Below are 20,446 nucleotides of genomic sequence, written 5' to 3' on the forward strand. Positions count from 1 at the left end.
ACACATGGAGACCTGTAAGTTTCGGTATTTCTTAGTTGACCAAAATTTTAATTTTTGTAGATGGAAGAGGCTGAAAGATTCGCCAAAATGGTGGTTGAATGTGCAGAAAAAAGCTCCGAATTCAAAGCCAAAGGTTTCCTGGCCCTTGGACTGGCATATAGTTTACAAGCCTCTGATGGTAAGGGGCATTGGCGCACACGGTTCTAGGGAATGCTCATATGTGTAACCTCTAACCCTGGTACTGGTACCAGTCTGGAAACATCCACATTGGTACCTTGAACATAAAGCAGAGATCCAGCTTTATTCAGACCAGTACCCAGGGGTGATGGTGAGTGACTTTGGCTGCATTGTCAAAGTCTGACGTTTTATCGGAGGCACAAATGTTGCTCCTCTTTTCCGATGCTTTACACTGCATCTCTGCTTTTCAGTGACTCCAGCTGATCTGCACCCTGATCATCTTGTTGATGGGGCAGGGGGAGGTACATAACGTCATATCTCTGTCTTGCAGCGTCGCTGCGTGGTTTGCAGGAAGATCTGCAGAGGAAAGCTCTCCTGGCCTTTCAGCGGTGAGTGCGGTGAAGTCTCGGCCTCCATGACACGTTCTGTACACGCGTACAGTGTTACAACCAACATACTGAGAATTCATAGCGACCCTGTTCTTATAGATTGTAAAAGCACACTATTCCCTGAAATCTGTGTATTATTGCAGCGCCTCCGGTTGCCGAGATGTTGTGGGTCCTCCATGGCCAGAATCTCTCTGTTCTGTGGTTCTGGTTGGTACAAGGGGTCCCGAGATAATGCACAATCACATTAAGGAGTTGTATACCATCAAAATAACGTCTACTGTGCTCAGAACCATCCTGACCTCACAAATGCAATCATCTGACAACCTCCAAAATTTCCTGACAACCTGTGATTAGTTAGAATTGTACTCATGGCGGGTTCTGTCACACAGGGCTCACAGCCTGTCACCCACCGACCATCAGGCAGCCTTTTACCTGGCTCTGCAGCTGGCGATATCCAGACAGGTGAGTGGCATTATATAGGAGCACAGTGATGGCTGCGCTGCCATCAACCAACACCGTGGCCCATGGATTGTAGACTGTAGAGACTGATCCAATCTTGGTTTTACAAAACATTAGCATAATTGTATGTATTGGGGTCAGCAGAGGAGCGATTCCTGGGAGGGATCGGCGCAGGCTGCCCCCTCTGTGCTGCTGTCATGGAGCCACTTTGCATATTTCATGTGTAAAGCCATTTTCAGCTCTTTCTAGATGCTTTACATAACCCCAGAAAGGCCACCTGCTCTGCTGCTTTCTATTGTGCCATAATGTCATCCCCCCCAGCAAAACTGTGTTGCTGACAGCAAGGGGTTAATGGTAACCAGTTACCTCCTGTAATGGTAATATATCTGACAACTCAAATACTTATGGTACTGCTGATCTCTAGTGATGGATAGGAGGCATTATCAGTGATATCACCTCTGATCTCTAGTGATGGATGGGAGGCATTCTCAGTGATGTCACCGCTGATCTCTAGTGATGGATAGGAGGCATTCTCAGTGATGTCACCACTGATCTCTAGTGATGGATAAGGAGGCATTCTCAGTGATGTCTCCGCTGATCTCTAGTGATGGATAGGAAGCATTCTCAGTGATGTCACCTCTGATCTCTAGTGATGGATAGGAGGCATTCTCAGTGATGTCACTACTGATCTCTAGTGATGGATAGGAGGCATTCTCAGTGATGTCTCCGCTGATCTCTAGTGATGGATAGGAAGCATTCTCAGTGATGTCACCGTTGATCTCTAGTGATGTATAGGCGGCATTCTCAGTGATGTCACCGCTAATCTCTAGTGATGGATAGGAGGCATTCTCAGTGATGTCACTGATGATCTCTAGTGATGGATAGGAGGCATTCTCAGTGATGTCACAGCTGATCTCTAGTGATGGATAGGAAGCATTCTCAGTGATGTCACCGCTGATCTCTAGTGATGGATAGGAGGCATTCTCTGTGCTGTCACCGCTGATCTCTAGTGATGGCTAGGAGGCATTCTCAGTGATATCACCGCTGATCTCTAGTGATGGATAGGAGGCATTCTCTGTGCTGTCACCGCTGATCTCTAGTGATGGATAGGAGGCATTCTCTGTGCTGTCACCGCTGATCTCTAGTGATGGATAGGAGGCATTCTCAGTGATGTCACCACTGATCTCTAGTGATGGATAGGAGGCATTCTCAGTGATGTCACCGCTGATCTCTAGTGATGGATAGGAGGCATTCTGAGTGATGTCACCTCTGATCTCTAGTGATGGATAGGAAGCATTCTCAGTGATGTCACCGTTGATCTCTAGTGATGTATAGGCGGCATTCTCAGTAATCTCACCGCTGATCTCTAGTGATGGATAGGAGGCATTCTCAGTGATGTCACCGCTAATCTCTAGTGATGGATAGGAGGCATTCTCAGTGATGTCACTGATGATCTCTAGTGATGGATAGGAGGCATTCTCTGTGCTGTCACCGCTGATCTCTAGTGATGGATAGGAGGCATTCTCAGTGATATCACCGCTGATCTCTAGTGATGGATAGGAGGCATTCTCTGTGCTGTCACCGCTGATCTCTAGTGATGGATAGGAGGCATTCTCTGTGCTGTCACCGCTGATCTCTAGTGATGGATAGGAGGCATTCTCAGTGATGTCACCACTGATCTCTAGTGATGTATAGGCGGCATTCTCAGTGATCTCACCGCTGATCTCTAGTGATGGATAGGAGGCATTCTCAGTGATGTCACCTCTGATCTCTAGTGATGGATAGGAAGCATTCTCAGTGATGTCACCGTTGATCTCTAGTGATGTATAGGCGGCATTCTCAGTAATCTCACCGCTGATCTCTAGTGATGGATAGGAGGCATTCTCAGTGATGTCACCGCTAATCTCTAGTGATGGATAGGAGGCATTCTCAGTGATGTCACTGATGATCTCTAGTGATGGATAGGAGGCATTCTCGGTGATGTCACAGCTGATCTCTAGTGATGGATAGGAGGCATTCTCTGTGCTGTCACCGCTGATCTCTAGTGATGGATAGGAGGCATTCTCTGTGCTGTCACCGCTGATCTCTAGTGATGGATAGGAGGCATTCTCTGTGCTGTCACCGCTGATCTCTAGTGATGGATAGGAGGCATTCTCAGTGATGTCACCGCTGATCTCTAGTGATGGCTAGGAGGCATTCTCAGTGATATCACCACTGATATCTGGTGATGGATAGGAGGCATTCTCTGTGCTGTCACCGCTGATCTCTAGTGATGGATAGGAGGCATTCTCAGTGATATCACCGCTGATCTCTAGTGATGGATAGGAGGCATTCTCAGTGATGTCACCGCTGATCTCTAGTGATGGATAGGAGGCATTCTCAGTTATGTCACCGTTGATCTCTAGTGATGTATAGGCGGCATTCTGAGTGATGTCACCGTTGATCTCTAGTGATGTGTAGGCGGCATTCTCAGTGATGTCTCCGCTGATCTCTAGTGATGGATAGGAGTCATTCTCAGTGATGTCACCTCTGATCTCTAGTGATGGATAGGAGGCATTCTCAGTGATGTCACTGATGATCTCTAGTGATGGATAGGAGGCATTCTCAGTGATGTCACAGCTGATCTGTAGTGATGGATAGGAGGCATTCTCTGTGCTGTCACCGCTGATCTCTAGTGATGGATAGGAAGCATTCTCAGTGATCTCACCGCTGATCTCTAGTGATGGATAAGAAGCATTCTCAGTGATGTCACCGCTGATCTCTAGTGATGGATAGGAGGCATTCTCAGTGATGTCACCGCTGATCTCTAGTGATGGATAGGAGGCATTCTCTGATGTCACCGCTGATCTCTAGTGATGGATAAAGGGCATTCTCAGTGATGTCACTACTGATCTCTAGTGATGGATAGGAGGCATTCTCAGTGATATCACCTCTGATCTCTAGTGATGAATAGGAGGCATTCTCAGTGATGTCACCGCTGATCTCTAGTGATGGATAGGAGGCATTCTCAGTGATGTCACCGCTGATCTCTAGTGATGGATAGGAGGCATTCTCAGTGATGTCACCCCTGATCTCTAGTGATGGATAGGAGGCATTCTCAGTGATGTCACAGCTGATCCCTAGTGATGGATAGGAGGCATTCTCAGTGATGTCACCGCTGATCTCTAGTTATAGATAGGCGGCACAGAACATTTCTAGTTGTTCCTCTGTAACCTGCGTTTTCTTGTGACTGTAGATCCCGGAAGCTCTGGGTTATGTTCGTCAGGCTCTCCAGCTCCAGGGTGATGACTCCAACTCCCTCCACTTGTTGGCGCTGCTGCTCTCTGCTCAGAAGCACTACCACGATGCCCTGAATATCATGGACATGGCTCTGAGCGAGTATCCAGAGAACTTCATGTAAGTAAAAAAAATCCAGCAGAAAGTTGGACTTGTGTTTTTTTTTCTCTCCTTTATTTTGCGTCACAACCCATCCATGTGAATGGTTGAAGTGGTTACCCTGAGTGCACAAATGCTGCAGAATACTGTATATCACCGGTACATAAAAGCTGACAAGCAGGAAAATGTTAAATCAATCCATTTCCCCACTGTTTCAACATCCTCATCTCCCGGACATTGAGGGCTCCGACCCCCCACAGCTCCTCCTGACCACCTGCCACTGCAGAATTGTGTTTCTCAATGAAATATTTATTCCCTGCTTTCATCCTTTCAGATATCACGGTTATCTCATGGTTACTCTCCCGGCCTCAATACGCTTATGTTACCTGAGCCCATCCCTTTAAATAATGAATATTAACCAACAGCTCCTCTGTGCGCTGGAAATCATCACAATACGCCATCTGCAGAATATTGTAACCGGAGCTCGGGGCTGAGGCGAAGCGTACAACAGCTCTTGTACACCAGCTGCGCGGCTTCTTCTCCTTCGCCGCAGGATCTAAATCCAGACCTGTATAGAGATTGTGATATCCTGCTCCATACGACCTGGGGTATATAGCAACATTATTAACAATGGAGCTCACATTACCATCATTACAGGGAATTATCATGTATGGCTGCCATTGTATTATACCGCAGCTCCCATCAGTCATCAGGTCATGTCACTGTCCAAAAAAAGATTCTTGGTTATATCTGATCCTGGGAAAGCTGAGTGACCGCTATCATGGATGCTACGGTGTACAGACATCACATCACTGATCCCGAGTTACAACCTGTATTATACTCCAGAGCTGCACTCACTATTCTGCTGGTGCAGTCACTGTGTACAAACATTACATTACTGACCTTGTACTGATCCTGAGTTACATCCTGTATTATACCCCAGAGCTGCACTCACTACTCTGCTGGTGCAGTCACTGTGTACATACATTACATTACTGATACTGTGCTGATCCTGAGTTACATCCTGTATTATACCCCAGAGCTCCACTCACTATTCTGCTGGTGCCATCACTGTGTACATACATTACATTACTGATCCTGAGTTAAATCTTGTATTGTACTCCAGTGCTGCACTCACTATTCTGCTGGTGCAGTCACTGTGTACATACCTTACTGATCCTGAGTTATCTCCTGTATTATACCCCAGAGCTGCACTCACTGTTCTGCTGGTGCGGTCACTGTGTACGTACAATTACATTACTGATCCTGAGTTATCTCCTGTATTATACCCCAGAGCTGCACTCACTATTCTGCTGATGCAGTCATTGGGTACATACATTACTGATCCTGAGTTACATCTTGCATTATACTCCAGAACTGCACTCACTATTCTGCTGGTGCAGTCACTGTGTACATACCATTACATTACTGATCCTGAGTTACATCCTGTATTATACTCCAGAGCTGCACTCACTATTCTGCTGGTGCAGTCACTGTGTATATACATTACATTATTGATCCTGAGTTACATCCTGTATTATACTCCAGAGCTGCACTCACTATTCTGCTGGTGCAGTCACTGTGTACATACATTACATTACTGATCCTGTACTGATCCTGAGTTACATCCTGTATTATACTCCAGAGCTGTGCTCAGTATTCTGCTGGTTACAGAGGCTTTTATCTCTCGTTTGTTTTTCTTCCGTCTCTGTTTTCTCTCTTGTAGATTGCTATTTACCAAGGTGAAGCTGGAGTCTCTTTGCCGGGGGCCGGATGAGGCGCTCTTGTCCTGTAAGCATATGCTGCAGATCTGGAAGTCTTGTTACAACCTCACTAATCCCAGGTAAATGTCTGTAGACGTGATGGGGCTCCCTCAGGGCCTATACACACCCCCCAGTATTAGTGACCCGTGTTGCCTCTGGCAGTGACTCCGGACGCGGCAGCAGTTTACTGGACAGAGCCATCGCCGACCGGAGGCAGCTGAACACGATCACCCTGCCGGACTTCAGTGACCCAGAGACAGGTGAGAAGGACCCCCGGCCCCTCCAGTCCTGTGCCCTCCTATGTCCACTGCTTTGAGGGGGCAGCTCGGAGCATCTTATAAGGATTTCCACGTCTGCAGCACATTCTCAGCGGGGAAATACTCTGCACAGCCTCATTACTTTATGTTGTGAGGAATAATTATGTCATTGTTTCACATTTCTGGAAAACCAAATAACCCTTTCATATTGTTGTGCCTGTATACTTTTCGTCCCAACCTCCCCATCATATTTGTCTTTCCTCCTCTCACACTCTTCTTGAATTCTCTGTGGCAGGAGTACGCTGATATCATTGTTACCGAGCTTTTACTATTTTACATTAGTTTTTGTATAAGAAAAAGTTCTGCAACTTTCTAATAATTGTTTTCCGTTCTCTGTAATATTCAAGATCTCTATCTGCATTTTTTGAATGTTTCTATTCAGAGGCTGAAATCACCCTCATCGTGTTCTGTTCACACAGCTGATCCTGACTCTCCTCTTCTGCTGGTTTGTTACAGTGTATCTGCAGTGAAATGATGGTATTTACTGGGTCACAGTTGTAACAAACCCTCAGCTGTGAATAGATTTACATGGGTTGTCAGCTTCTATGTGGAAGTAGGAATGTTACCATTCATTGAAAGCAAGTAAATGTCTTGAAATTTGTGATCAAATGAAACATAGTGAATTAGAAGTTGCTGAATTTTTCTTTTTCGATGGTTAGTTGTTATTTACTGATGTCGACTTTCTATCCTGGCTCAGTCTGATATATTACCTTTAACCTCCCTCGTCTGTGTTTTACCCCTCCCGATGCCTTCCACTATGTTCTCGTCTTTTCATTTCATCCAGATTTCTCTGTGTCCCCTCCCTGATCACCTCCGCGTCCTCTGTGAGTCACGTGGTCTCTTTTGCTCCTGAGCATTAATATGAGGCCATCTGTCAGGGCTTGAGCTGCAGCCAGGACGTCATCACCAGATGTCAGTAACTGTACTTGCACGCAGCGTACAATGTCAGTACAACCAGCCGCACTCTATACAATGAGTACGATCACTTGTGGTTGTGTCCCCAGCCACTGGAAAGGTGGGAACCCCATCATTGCGCACACAAGGAGGGACACACGCCCATTTCAATGATTGCAAACACATAGATGAATTTGAGTGTAAGCACACATGCCCAATTGGGGGGGTCCATATTAAGTATTAGCCCCCAATCATATCACGCAACCTCCCTGGTTCAAGTGGGTCTTGATCAGGATGGGGTTTTATGCTTTAAATGCAATCATTGCATTCTCCCGTTCACTCACAGTAAGCACTGATTTTGAAAATGAGAGAGTATAAGTTCAAGGGAAAGTTGCAACGTTAAATACAGTGATCACTAGTGCATCCCTCTGGGGCGATTGGCCAAGAGAGATCATGTGACCTTTTCTGTGACAATTATGTAGCCAATGATTTGCATGCATTATTGGCAGGGAGTTGCCCTCTTTTGCCCAGGTAGAGGTGCAGGATCGGTCGGCCTCCAGCTCCTCCCCGCCGGCCTCCTGTCTGTGTCCTTCATCCCTCTCTCTTGCTTTGTCTTTTAGCATCTGACTCCTCTTCCCTTTCGAGACCAGAATCTCCTCTCCACCTGTTTGTCTCCTCTCATCTTCCTCATCCACCTTCCAAAACCGACCCTATAACCAGGTCCCCTGCCAGCGCTGAGCTCACCTCCGGGCCTGAACCTCCTCACTGTAAACTGGTTTCCTGCTCTGAACTGTTTTTCCCTTTTGTCCCTTTATTTTCTGCTAATCTGCAACAAGGGCTCATAAATCTGAGATGATTCATTTCAAGAGAAGACATGACATCTCAGTCAACATTATAAATGAGAAAACTGCTTTTAGAGATCATTTTTCGGAGCTTAGATATGATTGTGTGACGTTTCAGACCCCGAGTTTGAGGATGCCTCACTACAGGGTTCGGCTTCCTGCCAGGTGCATTATGGGGATGTTCATCCTCCCTAGCATATATTAGTGTTTGTGCACGGTGTTGCTGCTGTCCTCTGTACCTGGCAGTAGTGCAGCCTCAGGCTTTGGGCCTGTAACTACACAATGTCATATCTCAGATTAGAAAACAGATAATGAAAAGCGAATTTCGCCTTTGTATTCTTGGTTTGTCATAGAAGAGCAGACTCTCAGATAATGGCAAAATATCAAGTGTTAACCTGGGCAACACTTTTGTTCTTAAAGGAACAGCACGCAATTATTTGTCCTGGATGTAAATCTACAGGTCTGACCTTATGAGTTGGAACTGGTTCATTGGTTTTATGCCTCAGCCGTTCTTTTTGCAGATTCCTCAGAAAATATAGTTTTTGTTTGGGGGGTGTTGGGAGCTGATTTTATTTGCAGTGATGCTTGTGCATTCTCTTTTAATTTGTGATTTGTACCCAGTGTTTGAAGGGCGCTCTCCAGACATCCCCCACTCTCATGGTTTTGACTCCATGTTTTCTGTTTGTAAGTAATGCTGGCTTAGTGTCTCGCTTTGCAACCGGCCTGTCCTTTCCAGCAGTCATGTGACATGTCATGTGATTACTGCCCGCTGTACCCTTCTTTGCCAGGCAGGGGAGCCAGTGTTTTTTTATTTTGTTATGTCTACCTCACCACTTGCAGGTGAAGGCTGAAAGCTGAGTGAGTTGTGATTAGGCCTAAATACTGTTGGACTGGCCCTTTAATTATTAAAGAGACAGTATTCATTTACAAAAGCTTCAGTGCACGGTTATTTTAGGAGGCCTCTTTACTTAATAATAGTGGCACTCTTACGTTGCAGCGTCTTTATTCGGACCTGCTCTGCCTGTTACATATGTGTAGCTTATAACATGATGACACATATGTTCCTACACACATTACGTGACAGTAAGCGACGTGACTTCTGAGTTTGATGCTGAGACCGTGAACGTCCCCTGTGTTGGAGCCGAGAATCATGGCTGCACAATTTTATTTTTCCTAATGTGATTGAAGCTGCATCTCCCTCCTCCCCATCACTTCTTCGTTTTTGGGGGGGGGTTTTTGCTGCAAATCGTGTTCCACCACCCAATCAAGTGACATGGACTTGATGGGTATTTACACTAATGCAGTCAATTCTTTAATTTGCTTAAGTAAATCTTTTACGGATAAAATAGTCTACCGTTTGCAGTTTACAGCTCCGTTGCAGACTTATGTGTAACATAAACATCAACCCCCCCCCCCAGATCCTGCTGTTCTGCGCTGCCCTGTTCCTCCAGAGAGTAGAAGACGGAAAGTAGTAAGCCACAGTTAGGCTATGTGCACACGTAGTTTTTTTGGTGTGCGGATTTTGGAGAGAAAACCGCAGGTAAATCCGCAGGACAAAAGTCCTGTGGTTTATCTGCGGTTTTGCCTGCGGTTTTACACCTCATAATGGATGAGGTGTAAAACTGCAGCGTTTCTGCACCAAACAATTGACATGCTGCGGATTGTAAACCGCGGAAAAATCCGCAGCATGTGCACAGCGTCTTTTAATTTCCATAGGAAATAAAGGTACTGTACAACGCAGCAGAATCCGCACCGTGTGCACATACCCTTACTAGTCACGCGACTAAAAAACTTTGTGCGGCTTCTCTGTGCTGTTATCCAGATGCTGGGGCACAGACAAGTTGCCTGTGGGTCATATTAAAGACCACGTGGCCCAAAAGTTCCAACAGAGTTTAATTTTTGCAACAATCACAATGCAACCAAGTCAGGAATCAATACCTGAGATGACAACCCGATCTTCAGCCGGACTAGACGACATAAGTTTTATTTGTAGCTTGACCCTATCACTCTGCAGCCGAGCTGTATACGCAGAAAGGTAAGACTTTTAATTGCAATGTTAATTATATTTATTTTTAAATGCATTGATGAATTTTAGTTGCATAAGTATTTGATTTGCGCCCTCTAATTTCTCTATCTTTGGGTGTCTACTGTCTTTTTAATATAGATAAGAAATTTGATTAATTCGTAGATGTAAAAGACTGTCAGCCTGCAGCACGACGCATGCCACAGAAGCTGTGTTACCTGCGTGTCTGCCTGCACACCTCCGCATGCACCTTGGGGTTTGTTGCTGCATCTGCTGGACTGAATCTGTTGCAGTCATGGAGATTTTAGAGTGCTGCTCCTGGGGATAGAGTGCGGTGCGTCTGTAAATTGCTGCTTATGCCTCGATCTACTGGATACACTGAGTAACATCCGTGCTGCACACGAGTCTTCTGCATCTGCACCATTACTGGAGCTCCCATTACACCTCATTATCAATTTCTCAGATTCTGGGGCTCTGACTCTGAGCAGAAGATGCCATTACAGACCTCAGTCGTCGCTGTGCCTCGCTGAGCTTGGCATCGTCCTGGAGCCTGCAGCACAATCCATCTGTAGAGTTTCTGCAATTTAGAGTAGTATGCACCCCCTGTATTCAGTCTTGGCATCTCTGAGGTATGAGGCATGTGGTACCTCAGTCTTCAGGGAAGTCTCCAGCTCCTCAGCAGCCAATGTTCCCATAAATATGGGTTCATCCTGCACAGCTTCCCCCTACTTCCCATGCACAGCTTCCAGATTGCTGCAGAATATGATCTCATATACCTCGTCCCAATGAGTCAGAATTCACCTTACCTGCGACATTTCTCACGCTGGATCGTTTTCTGGAGCAATCCAGACCACCAGCTGGAGAAGCTGCAGATTGCAGAGGGACCCCAAGGTGCAATATCCATGGAGGGTCTTCTACTGCTAAAGATTAAGTAGTGTGCAGCTCCTACCATTTATATAAATTGTAGGAATATTCCATTTAGTATAGAGCCCATGACAACACTGCCTGTGCGCTGACCAGCTTGGATAATGGCAGCTATGTGTGGTCAGAGATGTGGGGAGTAAGAGGACGATGATGGGGTGATGATCGCTAAGCATCTCGTCCTTCTCCAGGTAAGGTAAGATCTGGCACAATGGAGGGCTTCACGCCTGTGTGTGTATGTCCAGCACGGACCGGGTCACTGCACGCAATGGATAAGTGGCATCTATCTGCACATGGCTCTGCTTCTCTCTGACATCTCTTTTTACCACTGCAGGTTCTGTCCACGCCACGTCCATCGCAGCATCACGCGTAGAGCAAGCCCTGTCTGAAGTGGCGTCTTCATTGCAGAGCAGCGCCCCAAAGCAAGGCCCGCTGCACCCATGGATGACCCTGGCGCAGATCTGGCTTCATGCAGGTAACGTCCATTTATCGCCCTTATCGTGGATATGGCCGGACCACCTTTACAGGGAGGAATAGGTGGTAAATGGTAGAAAATAGACTGATAAGAAATGAAAATCTGTGCCTAGGCTGATACATTGTAACAACACCTCAGCTTGTGAATGATATTGAGTTTATTAGAAAAGTTGCACAACTCGACAATTGTGCGTAGTTCGCTGGACACCGGCCCTTTAAGATCAGCTCTTTTCGCGTCCGTCAGTACGAATCCTCCCCGTGGCTTCTGTCAGTCTGACCTTGTTACAGTGACAGAGATCTGTGCGGAAACAGTGATAGGAGACTTCCCCAGGCCGGCTGAAATTTCACCCCCGACTCTTTAGCGCACAACTACCTTTTGCCCTTTCGTCGTCCTCATCATGGTTTCACACAGGGACGATGGAATTACAGCGGCTCCACGTGAAGCTGCGCCTCCTGGATGCCCAAATCTCGCTGAGCGGTGCTCAGTCACCCCGCCATGCGATGGTCAGAAGTGAACCAGCCCTTTAAATACAGTATATCCAGATCACTCAGTTCTGTTTTCAGAGCTGCAGGTCCTGTTGACTTTGTTTTTTGAAAGAAAGCTAAAAATTGCTTGAAGGTGGGTGGTTAATTCCAGCTTGTTGCCGCTCCTGATTATAGCATTTACGTTGCGCCCTATTCATAGCGGCACTGCTAGCGTGGAGTGTATCCCTTGGGGTGAATGATGGCGTGCGCTATTTCCAGGTTTGTGAGTGGAATATGCTCTCAGATATCGAGAGGCCTCAGCTAGAATGATGACACAGTGCTCCCGCAGTCCGTTGTCGGACACTAGGGGGCACTGTTTATCAAAGGGATGTGCACCGCAATAGAGCGCCTATCACAATGATCTCCCTGATTTATTGCCTTAAACTTCGTCAGAAGTTCTGTAACTTTGCATTTCAGTTTCTCATTATTTTTAAAATCTGTGCCCTGTGAATGGAAAGCTCATCTGTAGAACCTTTCAGGAGCAGCGGCGCAATTTTCTCCCCTGTCATGGAAGTTTATCAGATGGGATTGTCTAAATGTAATACACCTGTGACAAATCCTCAGCCGTGTGAGCGGGACAGACCTCGGCACGGTCTCTTAAATGGAGGGGTGGATACAGTGCTCACCTACTGCAGAAAGCATCACCGGCTCTCGGGATGCGGAAGCATTTACTTGTAAGATATACAAGCCGGGTATATTTTGGTGGCGCGGATTTATGATGTGATCGCTCTCGTATCCGTGTGTGACAGCAGAGCAACAATCAAGGCAGACGCGGCGAGATTTGGTCATGGTGGTTATTAAAGGGGCAGGGGCCTGATTGTAAGTCATCAGGAGATTGATGACAAATTGCGATCAGCTTGTGAGCAGCTCGCCTTACACCCCGCGCACCAGGCGCTAGCTGCCGTGTATTATTCATCAGGTGACCCCGGGGGCCCGATAACATTACCAGATAACTGTGCTCAGAAGACGAAGCTCAAAATGCTGCAGGGCACAGACCGATCACAGGAGCCACTACAGGGTGCCAATCCGTGCTGGCACCGAATCCCCCCATAGAGGTTGTGTATTCACAGCAGCCTTTCAGTTAATACTTTTATTGGTAACACTGCAATTCTCTCACAATTTACTGTTCAGTTTTCAGACAATTGCTTTAATTGTAACTCCATCGAGTGATTGAAAACTATGGCAGGGCAACGCCAGGAACTCAGATTGGGGGTCCTGTCTGCACTCTGAATCCCCCCGCAGTGATCAGGAACAATTCAATGTTAGGGAGTTGCTATATGAGTTAAATGATGGCGTATTGAACGCGTAGACGGAGGCACATCGGTGCCTCCACCTTTTCCAGTCATTTGACATTTCATCCCAGTGCTGGAGGGGAATCTGGAGGAGGTGGAGGTGTGAAAATATTTCATGGTCACACAGACAGAAGAAATCGCACATTCTTGGGTGTCGGCTGAGCCGGCGTTTCCACTAATGGCTTTCATATGCAGCAGAGCTGGACGAGTAATGGTGAAAGCCTGAGCAGACCTGGCTTTTCCAGTCATGCAATACTGCAGTATGCCACACTTGCCCGTGATATGTTCCCCGACTACCGCAATGTGCCCCATCCCCCGACTTCTGTGATGTGACCCCCGGCTCCCGCGACTTTCTCCCTGGCTCCCGTGACGTTCCCCCCAGCTCCCTTGACATACTCCCGTGACGTTTCACCCCGGCTCCTGTCAGATCCCCTCTGGCACTGCGGTGCAACATATTGATTGTGCCTTTTCTGGGCTCTGAAAGCTGCATTGTGAGTTGCGACCTTTTACGTTTTGTGCTTCTCCCTTCCTGGTGGTGGCGCTGTCAGGGATTTTCACCCTTTTCATTGATAAACAATATTTGCTCTGTTCTGCCATTCCCTGCCCTGTGCACCGGCCGCTGCTTGTCTATTCGATTGTCCAGGAATGTGCGTGGTTAAGCGTTCACAGCCGAGGAGGGTGACGCCATCACATTCTTACACCACAAAGACTGTGCTGATAACGTCTCTGTGACATCACTGATCGTTATCTCATCACATTATATGGGAGCAACTATTCTACTATGTCCCATCATGTACTGAACCTGCCAGACATAACGTCCCAATATTATCACCAGTTACCTCGTACAGGCCAATGAGCAACAGAAACGCTGCATAACACTGCAGATAATAAAGTGCACCCACTGCAAAATATGCCTTCAGATATAATCATCACCTAAATATACATAGGAGCAGTATTTTAGTAGTTACTGTATATTCTTTTCTTGCACATAGGAGCAGTATTATAGTAGTTATATTCTTGTACATAGCAGTATTATAGTAGTTATATTCTTGTACATAGGGGGCAGTATTATAGTAGTTATATTCTTGTACATAGGAGCAGTAGTATAGTAGTTATATTCTTGTACATAGGGGGCAGTATTATAGTAGTTATATTCTTGTACATAGGGGCAGTATTATAGTAGTTATATTCTTGTACATAGGGACAGTATTATAGTAGTTATATTCCTGTACATAGGAGCAGTATTATAGTAGTTATATTCTTGTACATAGGAGCAGTATTATAGTAGTTATATTCCTGTACATAGGGGGCAGTATTATAGTAGTTATATTCTTGTACATAGGGACAGTATTATAGTAGTTATATTCCTGTACATAGGAGCAGTATTATAGTAGTTATATTCTTGTACATAGGGGGCAGTATTATAGTAGTTATATTCTTGTACATAGGAGCAGTAATATAGTAGTTATATTCTTGTACATAGGGGGCAGTATTATAGTAGTTATATTCTTGTACATAGGAGCAGTATTATAGTAGTTATATTCTTATACATAGGGGCAGTATTATAGTAGTTATATTCTTGTACATAGGGACAGTATTATAGTAGTTATATTCCTGTACATAGGAGCAGTATTATAGTAGTTATATTCTTGTACATAGGAGCAGTATTATAGTAGTTATATTCTTGTACATAGGAGCAGTAATATAGTAGTTATATTCTTGTACATAGGGGGCAGTATTATAGTAGTTATATTCTTGTACATAGGGACAGTATTATAGTAGTTATATTCCTGTACATAGGAGCAGTATTATAGTAGTTATATTCTTGTACATAGGAGTAGTATTATAGTAGTTATATTCCTGTAAATAGGAGCAGTAGTATAGTAGTTATATTCTTATACATAGGGGGCAGTATTATAGTAGTTATATTCCTGTACATAGGAGCAGTATTATAGTAGTTATATTCTTGTACATAGGAGCAGTATTATAGTAGTTATATTCTTGTACATAGGAGCAGTATTATAGTAGTTATATTCTTGTACATAGGGGGCGGCATTATAGTAGTTATATTCTTGTACACAGGGGCTGTATTATAGTAGTTATATTCTTGTACATAGAGGGCAGTATTATAGTAGTTATGTTCTTGTACATAGGAGCAGTATTATAGTAGTTATATTCTTGTACATAGGAGCAGTAATATAGTAGTTATATTCTTGTACATAGGGGGCAGTATTATAGTAGTTATATTCTTGTACATAGGGACAGTATTATAGTAGTTATATTCCTGTACATAGGAGCAGTATTATAGTAGTTATATTCTTGTACATAGGAGTAGTATTATAGTAGTTATATTCCTGTAAATAGGAGCAGTAGTATAGTAGTTATATTCTTATACATAGGGGGCAGTATTATAGTAGTTATATTCCTGTACATAGGAGCAGTATTATAGTAGTTATATTCTTGTACATAGGAGCAGTATTATAGTAGTTATATTCTTGTACATAGGAGCAGTAGTATAGTAGTTATATTCTTGTACATAGGGGGCGGCATTATAGTAGTTATATTCTTGTACACAGGGGCAGTATTATAGTAGTTATATTCTTGTACATAGAGGGCAGTATTATAGTAGTTATATTCTTGTACATAGAGGGCAGTATTATAGTAGTTATATTTTCTCCTTCGTCTCATTGGGGGACACAGAGACTGTGGGTGTGTGCTACTGCCGTCTGGAGGCCGACACTAAGTATACAAAAAAACAAGTTAGCTCCTCCTCCGCCGCATACACCCTCGCCCCGATAGCGGGCGGAAACCAGTTTTTGCTTAGTGTCTGATGGAGGCACACGCAGTCTGGGTCTCTCCAGACTATTTTTTTTTTTTTTTTAACATTTTCTTACTATGAAGAGGAGACAGGGGCGACAGACCCTATTGAAAGGGTCCGATCTCCCCCAAACATCAACCGGCGAGCACGCGCGAGTATCCCTCCGCGTATCCTTTCCCGCACCGAGGGACATCTCTGGGACTTTTCCCCAGACATCTATTTTTTCTTTTTAATTTTAAAGAAGATATGACAGGGGCAACGCATCCTATTGAAAGGATCCGATTTCCCCAAACCATCAACGGGCGACCACGTGCGAGTGTCCCTCCACGTTCTCTCTCCCGTGACGTGGGACAATAGGCCAGACTTAGCCCTGTCCACTCCTAGGTAGCGAAACCATGGGCTTGCACAGAGGCACAAGACTAGTCTGTGCGGCCCCACGGCTACACCAACGCCAGGTGGTGGTACTGCGTGGTGGCGGACGGTCCCTCTCCTCGCCCAGCCAAGGCGGACGGAGCTAGGGTGCCTGCACCGTCCGAAGATATGGGTTACCTCAGGGTAAGCAGGGCTCCTGGGCAGCGGGAGGTTTCCAGGCCAGTGCTGCGGCGTACTCTCCAGGGGCTGGAGCGGCTCCCCTCTCCTGCCTGCAGGCAGAGCAGGAGGGCTTCCTCGGAGCGGCAGGGGCAGCGGCGTGTTCCCCTTCTCCCTTGCCACGGCCCTCTGCAGTGGCCGGGCTGGGGAAGGAGCGCGCGTAGCTGAGTAGGCGCCTTTTAGAGCGCCAGTTCCGGGGCGAGGTAGGCCGCGGGGAAGAGGGCTCAAATTTAGCCTGCGGCTTCGGCCTAGGCCGCGGGGAAGGCCCGCCCCCAGGTGCGGCGGGTGGGCAGGGCCGAAATTTAGCCCGCAGCGTCTGCCTAGGACGCAGGGGGAAGGCCCGCTCCCCGGCGTGACGTCAGGTCCGGCGCCGCCCCCGGATACTGGGCGGGTGCTGGATAAAATGGAGGCCCCGGCGTCAGAATGGGGTAGGCCGCGGTCAGGAAGCATCGCAGCCTACCCAGGGAGACCAGCAGCTGGGAGCGAGCAGCAGCAGCAGCACAGGAGCACGGGGAGACAGCAGGAGCTCGGGTAAGTGCGACCCCGTCTTGGCCACACTAGGGCAGGTTGTCCTCCTCCTCATACCCCTGGATGCCATAAGAAAAAAAAAAAAATAGAAAAAGGTTTTTTTCTGGCCATTTGTTCCGCAGTATTTCTGGAAAAGGGAAGAAACACACCTTCCTTTATACCGCATGCGTTTCCTGTGGGGCTGTGTTCACGCGAGCGCAGACTATTAAGATATGTGATGTCTGTAGTTCCGAACGCGCCCAGGAGCCCTCCCCGCCAACGGAGCCCAGGGGGTCGGAGCCCCCGGAATGGGCGTTATCACTGTCTCGGTCTATGGCTTCACTTACGAAGGCGATCGAGACCCTTCAGGCCCCGGATAGGGGTAGAGACAACGGCTCTCCAGTTTGGGAAGGTTCATCCACCTCACATGAGCCGCCGGCCTGCAGGGGCCGTACCCTCTCTAAGGAGACGTACAGGGAAAGAACCCATATGGCGTCTCCGGGCCCCTCCGGTGCTTCGGCATCTGTGAGTGCGGCGTCTCGCTCTCCATCACCATTGTCTGAGAGCGAGCAGAGTTCGGATGAGGACAGGCAGGAAGCCTTGGATCTGGATATTCCCGGGTGTCCGGAGACAGTAGACAGTCTCATTGAGGCCGTCAATCAGACTCTTGGTATTGAGGAGGACGTCTCCCTGACCGCAGAGCATAAAATATCTTTTAAAAAGGCCAGGCGCCCACATAGGGTGTTTAGCACTCATCCAAAATTCGAGGACACGGTGCAGCGGCACAGGGAACGCCCAGACAAGCCTTTTTCAGGGCAGAAAACGCTAGAGACAAGGTACCCGTTTGCACCAGAGTTCTGTAAAGAGTGGGCAGAATCTCCGATTGTGGATCCCCCAGTGTCACGCCTGGCTTCAAGATCGTTGTTGCTGGTGCCTAGTGGTTCTTCCATTAAGGACCCCACGGATCGGCTCATAGAGGGTCTAGCCCGCTCGGTGTATGAGGCATCGGGGTCAGCGCTTTTGCCTTCGTTCGCAGCAACATGGGTGGCCAAGGCCATGATGTCGTGGTCGGAGTCTTTGAACAAAGTCCTGCAGGACAGAGACTTGCCGGTAGAGGTGTCTGATATCAAATCAGATCTCGATGGCAGGAGACTATCTAATTAATGCATCCTTGCATGCGGCTAATTGCGCGGCGCTAGCCGCAGCAAACGCTATCGCCATTAGGAGAGCATTGTGGCTAAGGCTATGGCAGGCCGATTCGATTTCTAAAAAGTCGTTAACATCTCTGCCTTATCAGGATAATCGGCTTTTTGGAGAGAAGCTAGACAAGCTTATTTCAGATGCCACAGGGGGAAAGAGTAGCTTTCTCCCACAGCAGAAGAGCAGACCGCCCTTTCGTCAACCACAGGCGCGCTTTCAAGCATTTCGCGCCCCAGGATGGGCATCAGCGGCCGATTCTACTGCCCCGGCTCGTCACAACCAAGACAGAGAGCGCCAGGTCACGTATAGAGCCAACCCGCTGGGGAGGATGCGGGGCCGTCCACCCAGGTCAAGGGGAGCTAGGTCCCAAAGGCCCTCTACAAAATGACTTGAGGCATCAGGTACCCGAGGACAGCAGAGTAGGCGGTCGTCTGCTCAGGTTCCGCCACGTCTGGGTCAAGGTGGCACACGACGCATGGGTGGCGGAATTGGTGTCATTCGGGTACAAAATAGAGTTTATCGGACACCCTCCAAGGAGATTTTTTCAATCCCGTCTTCCCAAATTGCAATCCCGGGCAGAGGCATTGCTAGGGGCCATCAGGATTCTTCTGTACAACAGGGTCATTATCCCGGTACCAGAGGGCGAAGAGGTCCAGGGATTTTATTCCAACCTGTTCGCAGTCCCCAAGAAGGACGGAACAGTAAGACCGGTTTTGGACCTAAAGCTCCTAAACAGGTTCATCAAAGTCAGGCACTTTCGGATGGAATCCCTCCGGTCAGTGATATCGGCCATGGAGCAGGGAGAGTATTTGGCCTCAATCGATGTTCAGGATGCCTACCTGCACATCCCTATTTTTCCTCCGCATCAGAAGTTCCTTCGTTTTGCGATAAATGGCCGGCATTTCCAGTTTGTGGCTCTGCCGTTCGGGTTGGCCACGGCACCCAGGGTTTTCACGAAGGTGATGGCGGTCGTTATAGCCATTCTTCATTCTCGGGGCATAGTAGTGCTGCCATACTTGGACGACCTGTTTGTGAAAGGATCGTCTTTTCAGGCATGCGAGGAGAATGTCGGCATCACGCTGGATACCCTATCCCGCCTGGGATGGTTAGTCAATGGGAAGAAGTCATGTCTTACCCCGGCTCAGAGGATTCCATTCCTAGGGATGATTTTCGACACTTCCCAAGGGTTGGTAATTCTCCCTCAAAACAAGGCCCAGGCGCTCCGGCGGGGGGTTCGGAGTCTTCAGCGGCCAGGCCCTCACACGATTCGATTTGGGATGAGGGTGCTAGGGAGGATGGTAGCAGCAATAGAAGCAATACAGTTTGCGCAGTTTCATATTCGCCCCCTGCAGCATGCTCTTTTAGCAGCATGGGACAGGAGTCCTTTCTCCCTGGGTCATCAGTGCAGGTTGTCCCTTCAGGTCCGGCGGGCACTGCAATGGTGGACGCGCGACTCCTCTCTCCTTCAGGGGAAACCCTTTCCTCCAGATCAATGGCTGGTGGTTACAACCGACGCGAGTCTTATAGGTTGGGGAGCAGTGTTTCGTCATCACACAGCACAGGGGCAGTGGTCTCCCCAGGAGGCCCTTCTGCCGATCAACTTGTTGGAGATTCGAGCAGTGTGGTTGGCGTTGCAGCATTTTCAGCACTGGCTAGTGGGTCGCCCAGTCCGGGTCCAGTCAGACAACGCCACGGCAGTGGCGTATGTGAATCACCAGGGAGGCACGCGCAGCAGGGCAGCCATGCGCGAGATAGAACACGTACTCCGTTGGGCCGAGAGGCACCACTCAGTAATTTCAGCGGTCCATATACCAGGCATGGAAAATTGGGCAGCAGATTTCCTGAGTCAGCAGGGGGTCGTGGCCGGAGAATGGTCCCTGCA

General features: G+C 47.5%; 1 protein-coding gene across 3 annotated transcripts in view; it reads left to right on the forward strand.

The window, feature by feature from the left end:
- Nucleotides 1-20,446, forward strand: part of TTC7B (tetratricopeptide repeat domain 7B) — a 111,242-nt gene that overhangs the window by 83,450 nt on the left and 7,346 nt on the right. The window contains exons 12-20 of one of the 3 annotated variants that reach the window (XM_073578180.1): nucleotides 61-178; nucleotides 509-566; nucleotides 956-1,028; nucleotides 4,261-4,421; nucleotides 6,127-6,243; nucleotides 6,326-6,423; nucleotides 7,995-8,141; nucleotides 8,847-8,900; nucleotides 11,495-11,635. In XM_073578180.1, the coding sequence (XP_073434281.1) occupies nucleotides 61-178; nucleotides 509-566; nucleotides 956-1,028; nucleotides 4,261-4,421; nucleotides 6,127-6,243; nucleotides 6,326-6,423; nucleotides 7,995-8,141; nucleotides 8,847-8,900; nucleotides 11,495-11,635 (967 nt within the window). Of the gene's footprint in view, nucleotides 1-60; nucleotides 179-508; nucleotides 567-955; nucleotides 1,029-4,260; nucleotides 4,422-6,126; nucleotides 6,244-6,325; nucleotides 6,424-7,994; nucleotides 8,142-8,837; nucleotides 8,901-11,494; nucleotides 11,636-20,446 lie in introns of all 3 variants that reach the window. The other 2 variants (XM_073578178.1, XM_073578179.1) reach the window with 2 other exon arrangements.

This window comes from Dendrobates tinctorius, unplaced genomic scaffold, assembly GCF_039654945.1.
Source record: "Dendrobates tinctorius isolate UK_male_01 unplaced genomic scaffold, ASM3965494v1 ptg000058l, whole genome shotgun sequence".
Classification (NCBI taxonomy): domain Eukaryota; kingdom Metazoa; phylum Chordata; class Amphibia; order Anura; family Dendrobatidae; genus Dendrobates; species Dendrobates tinctorius.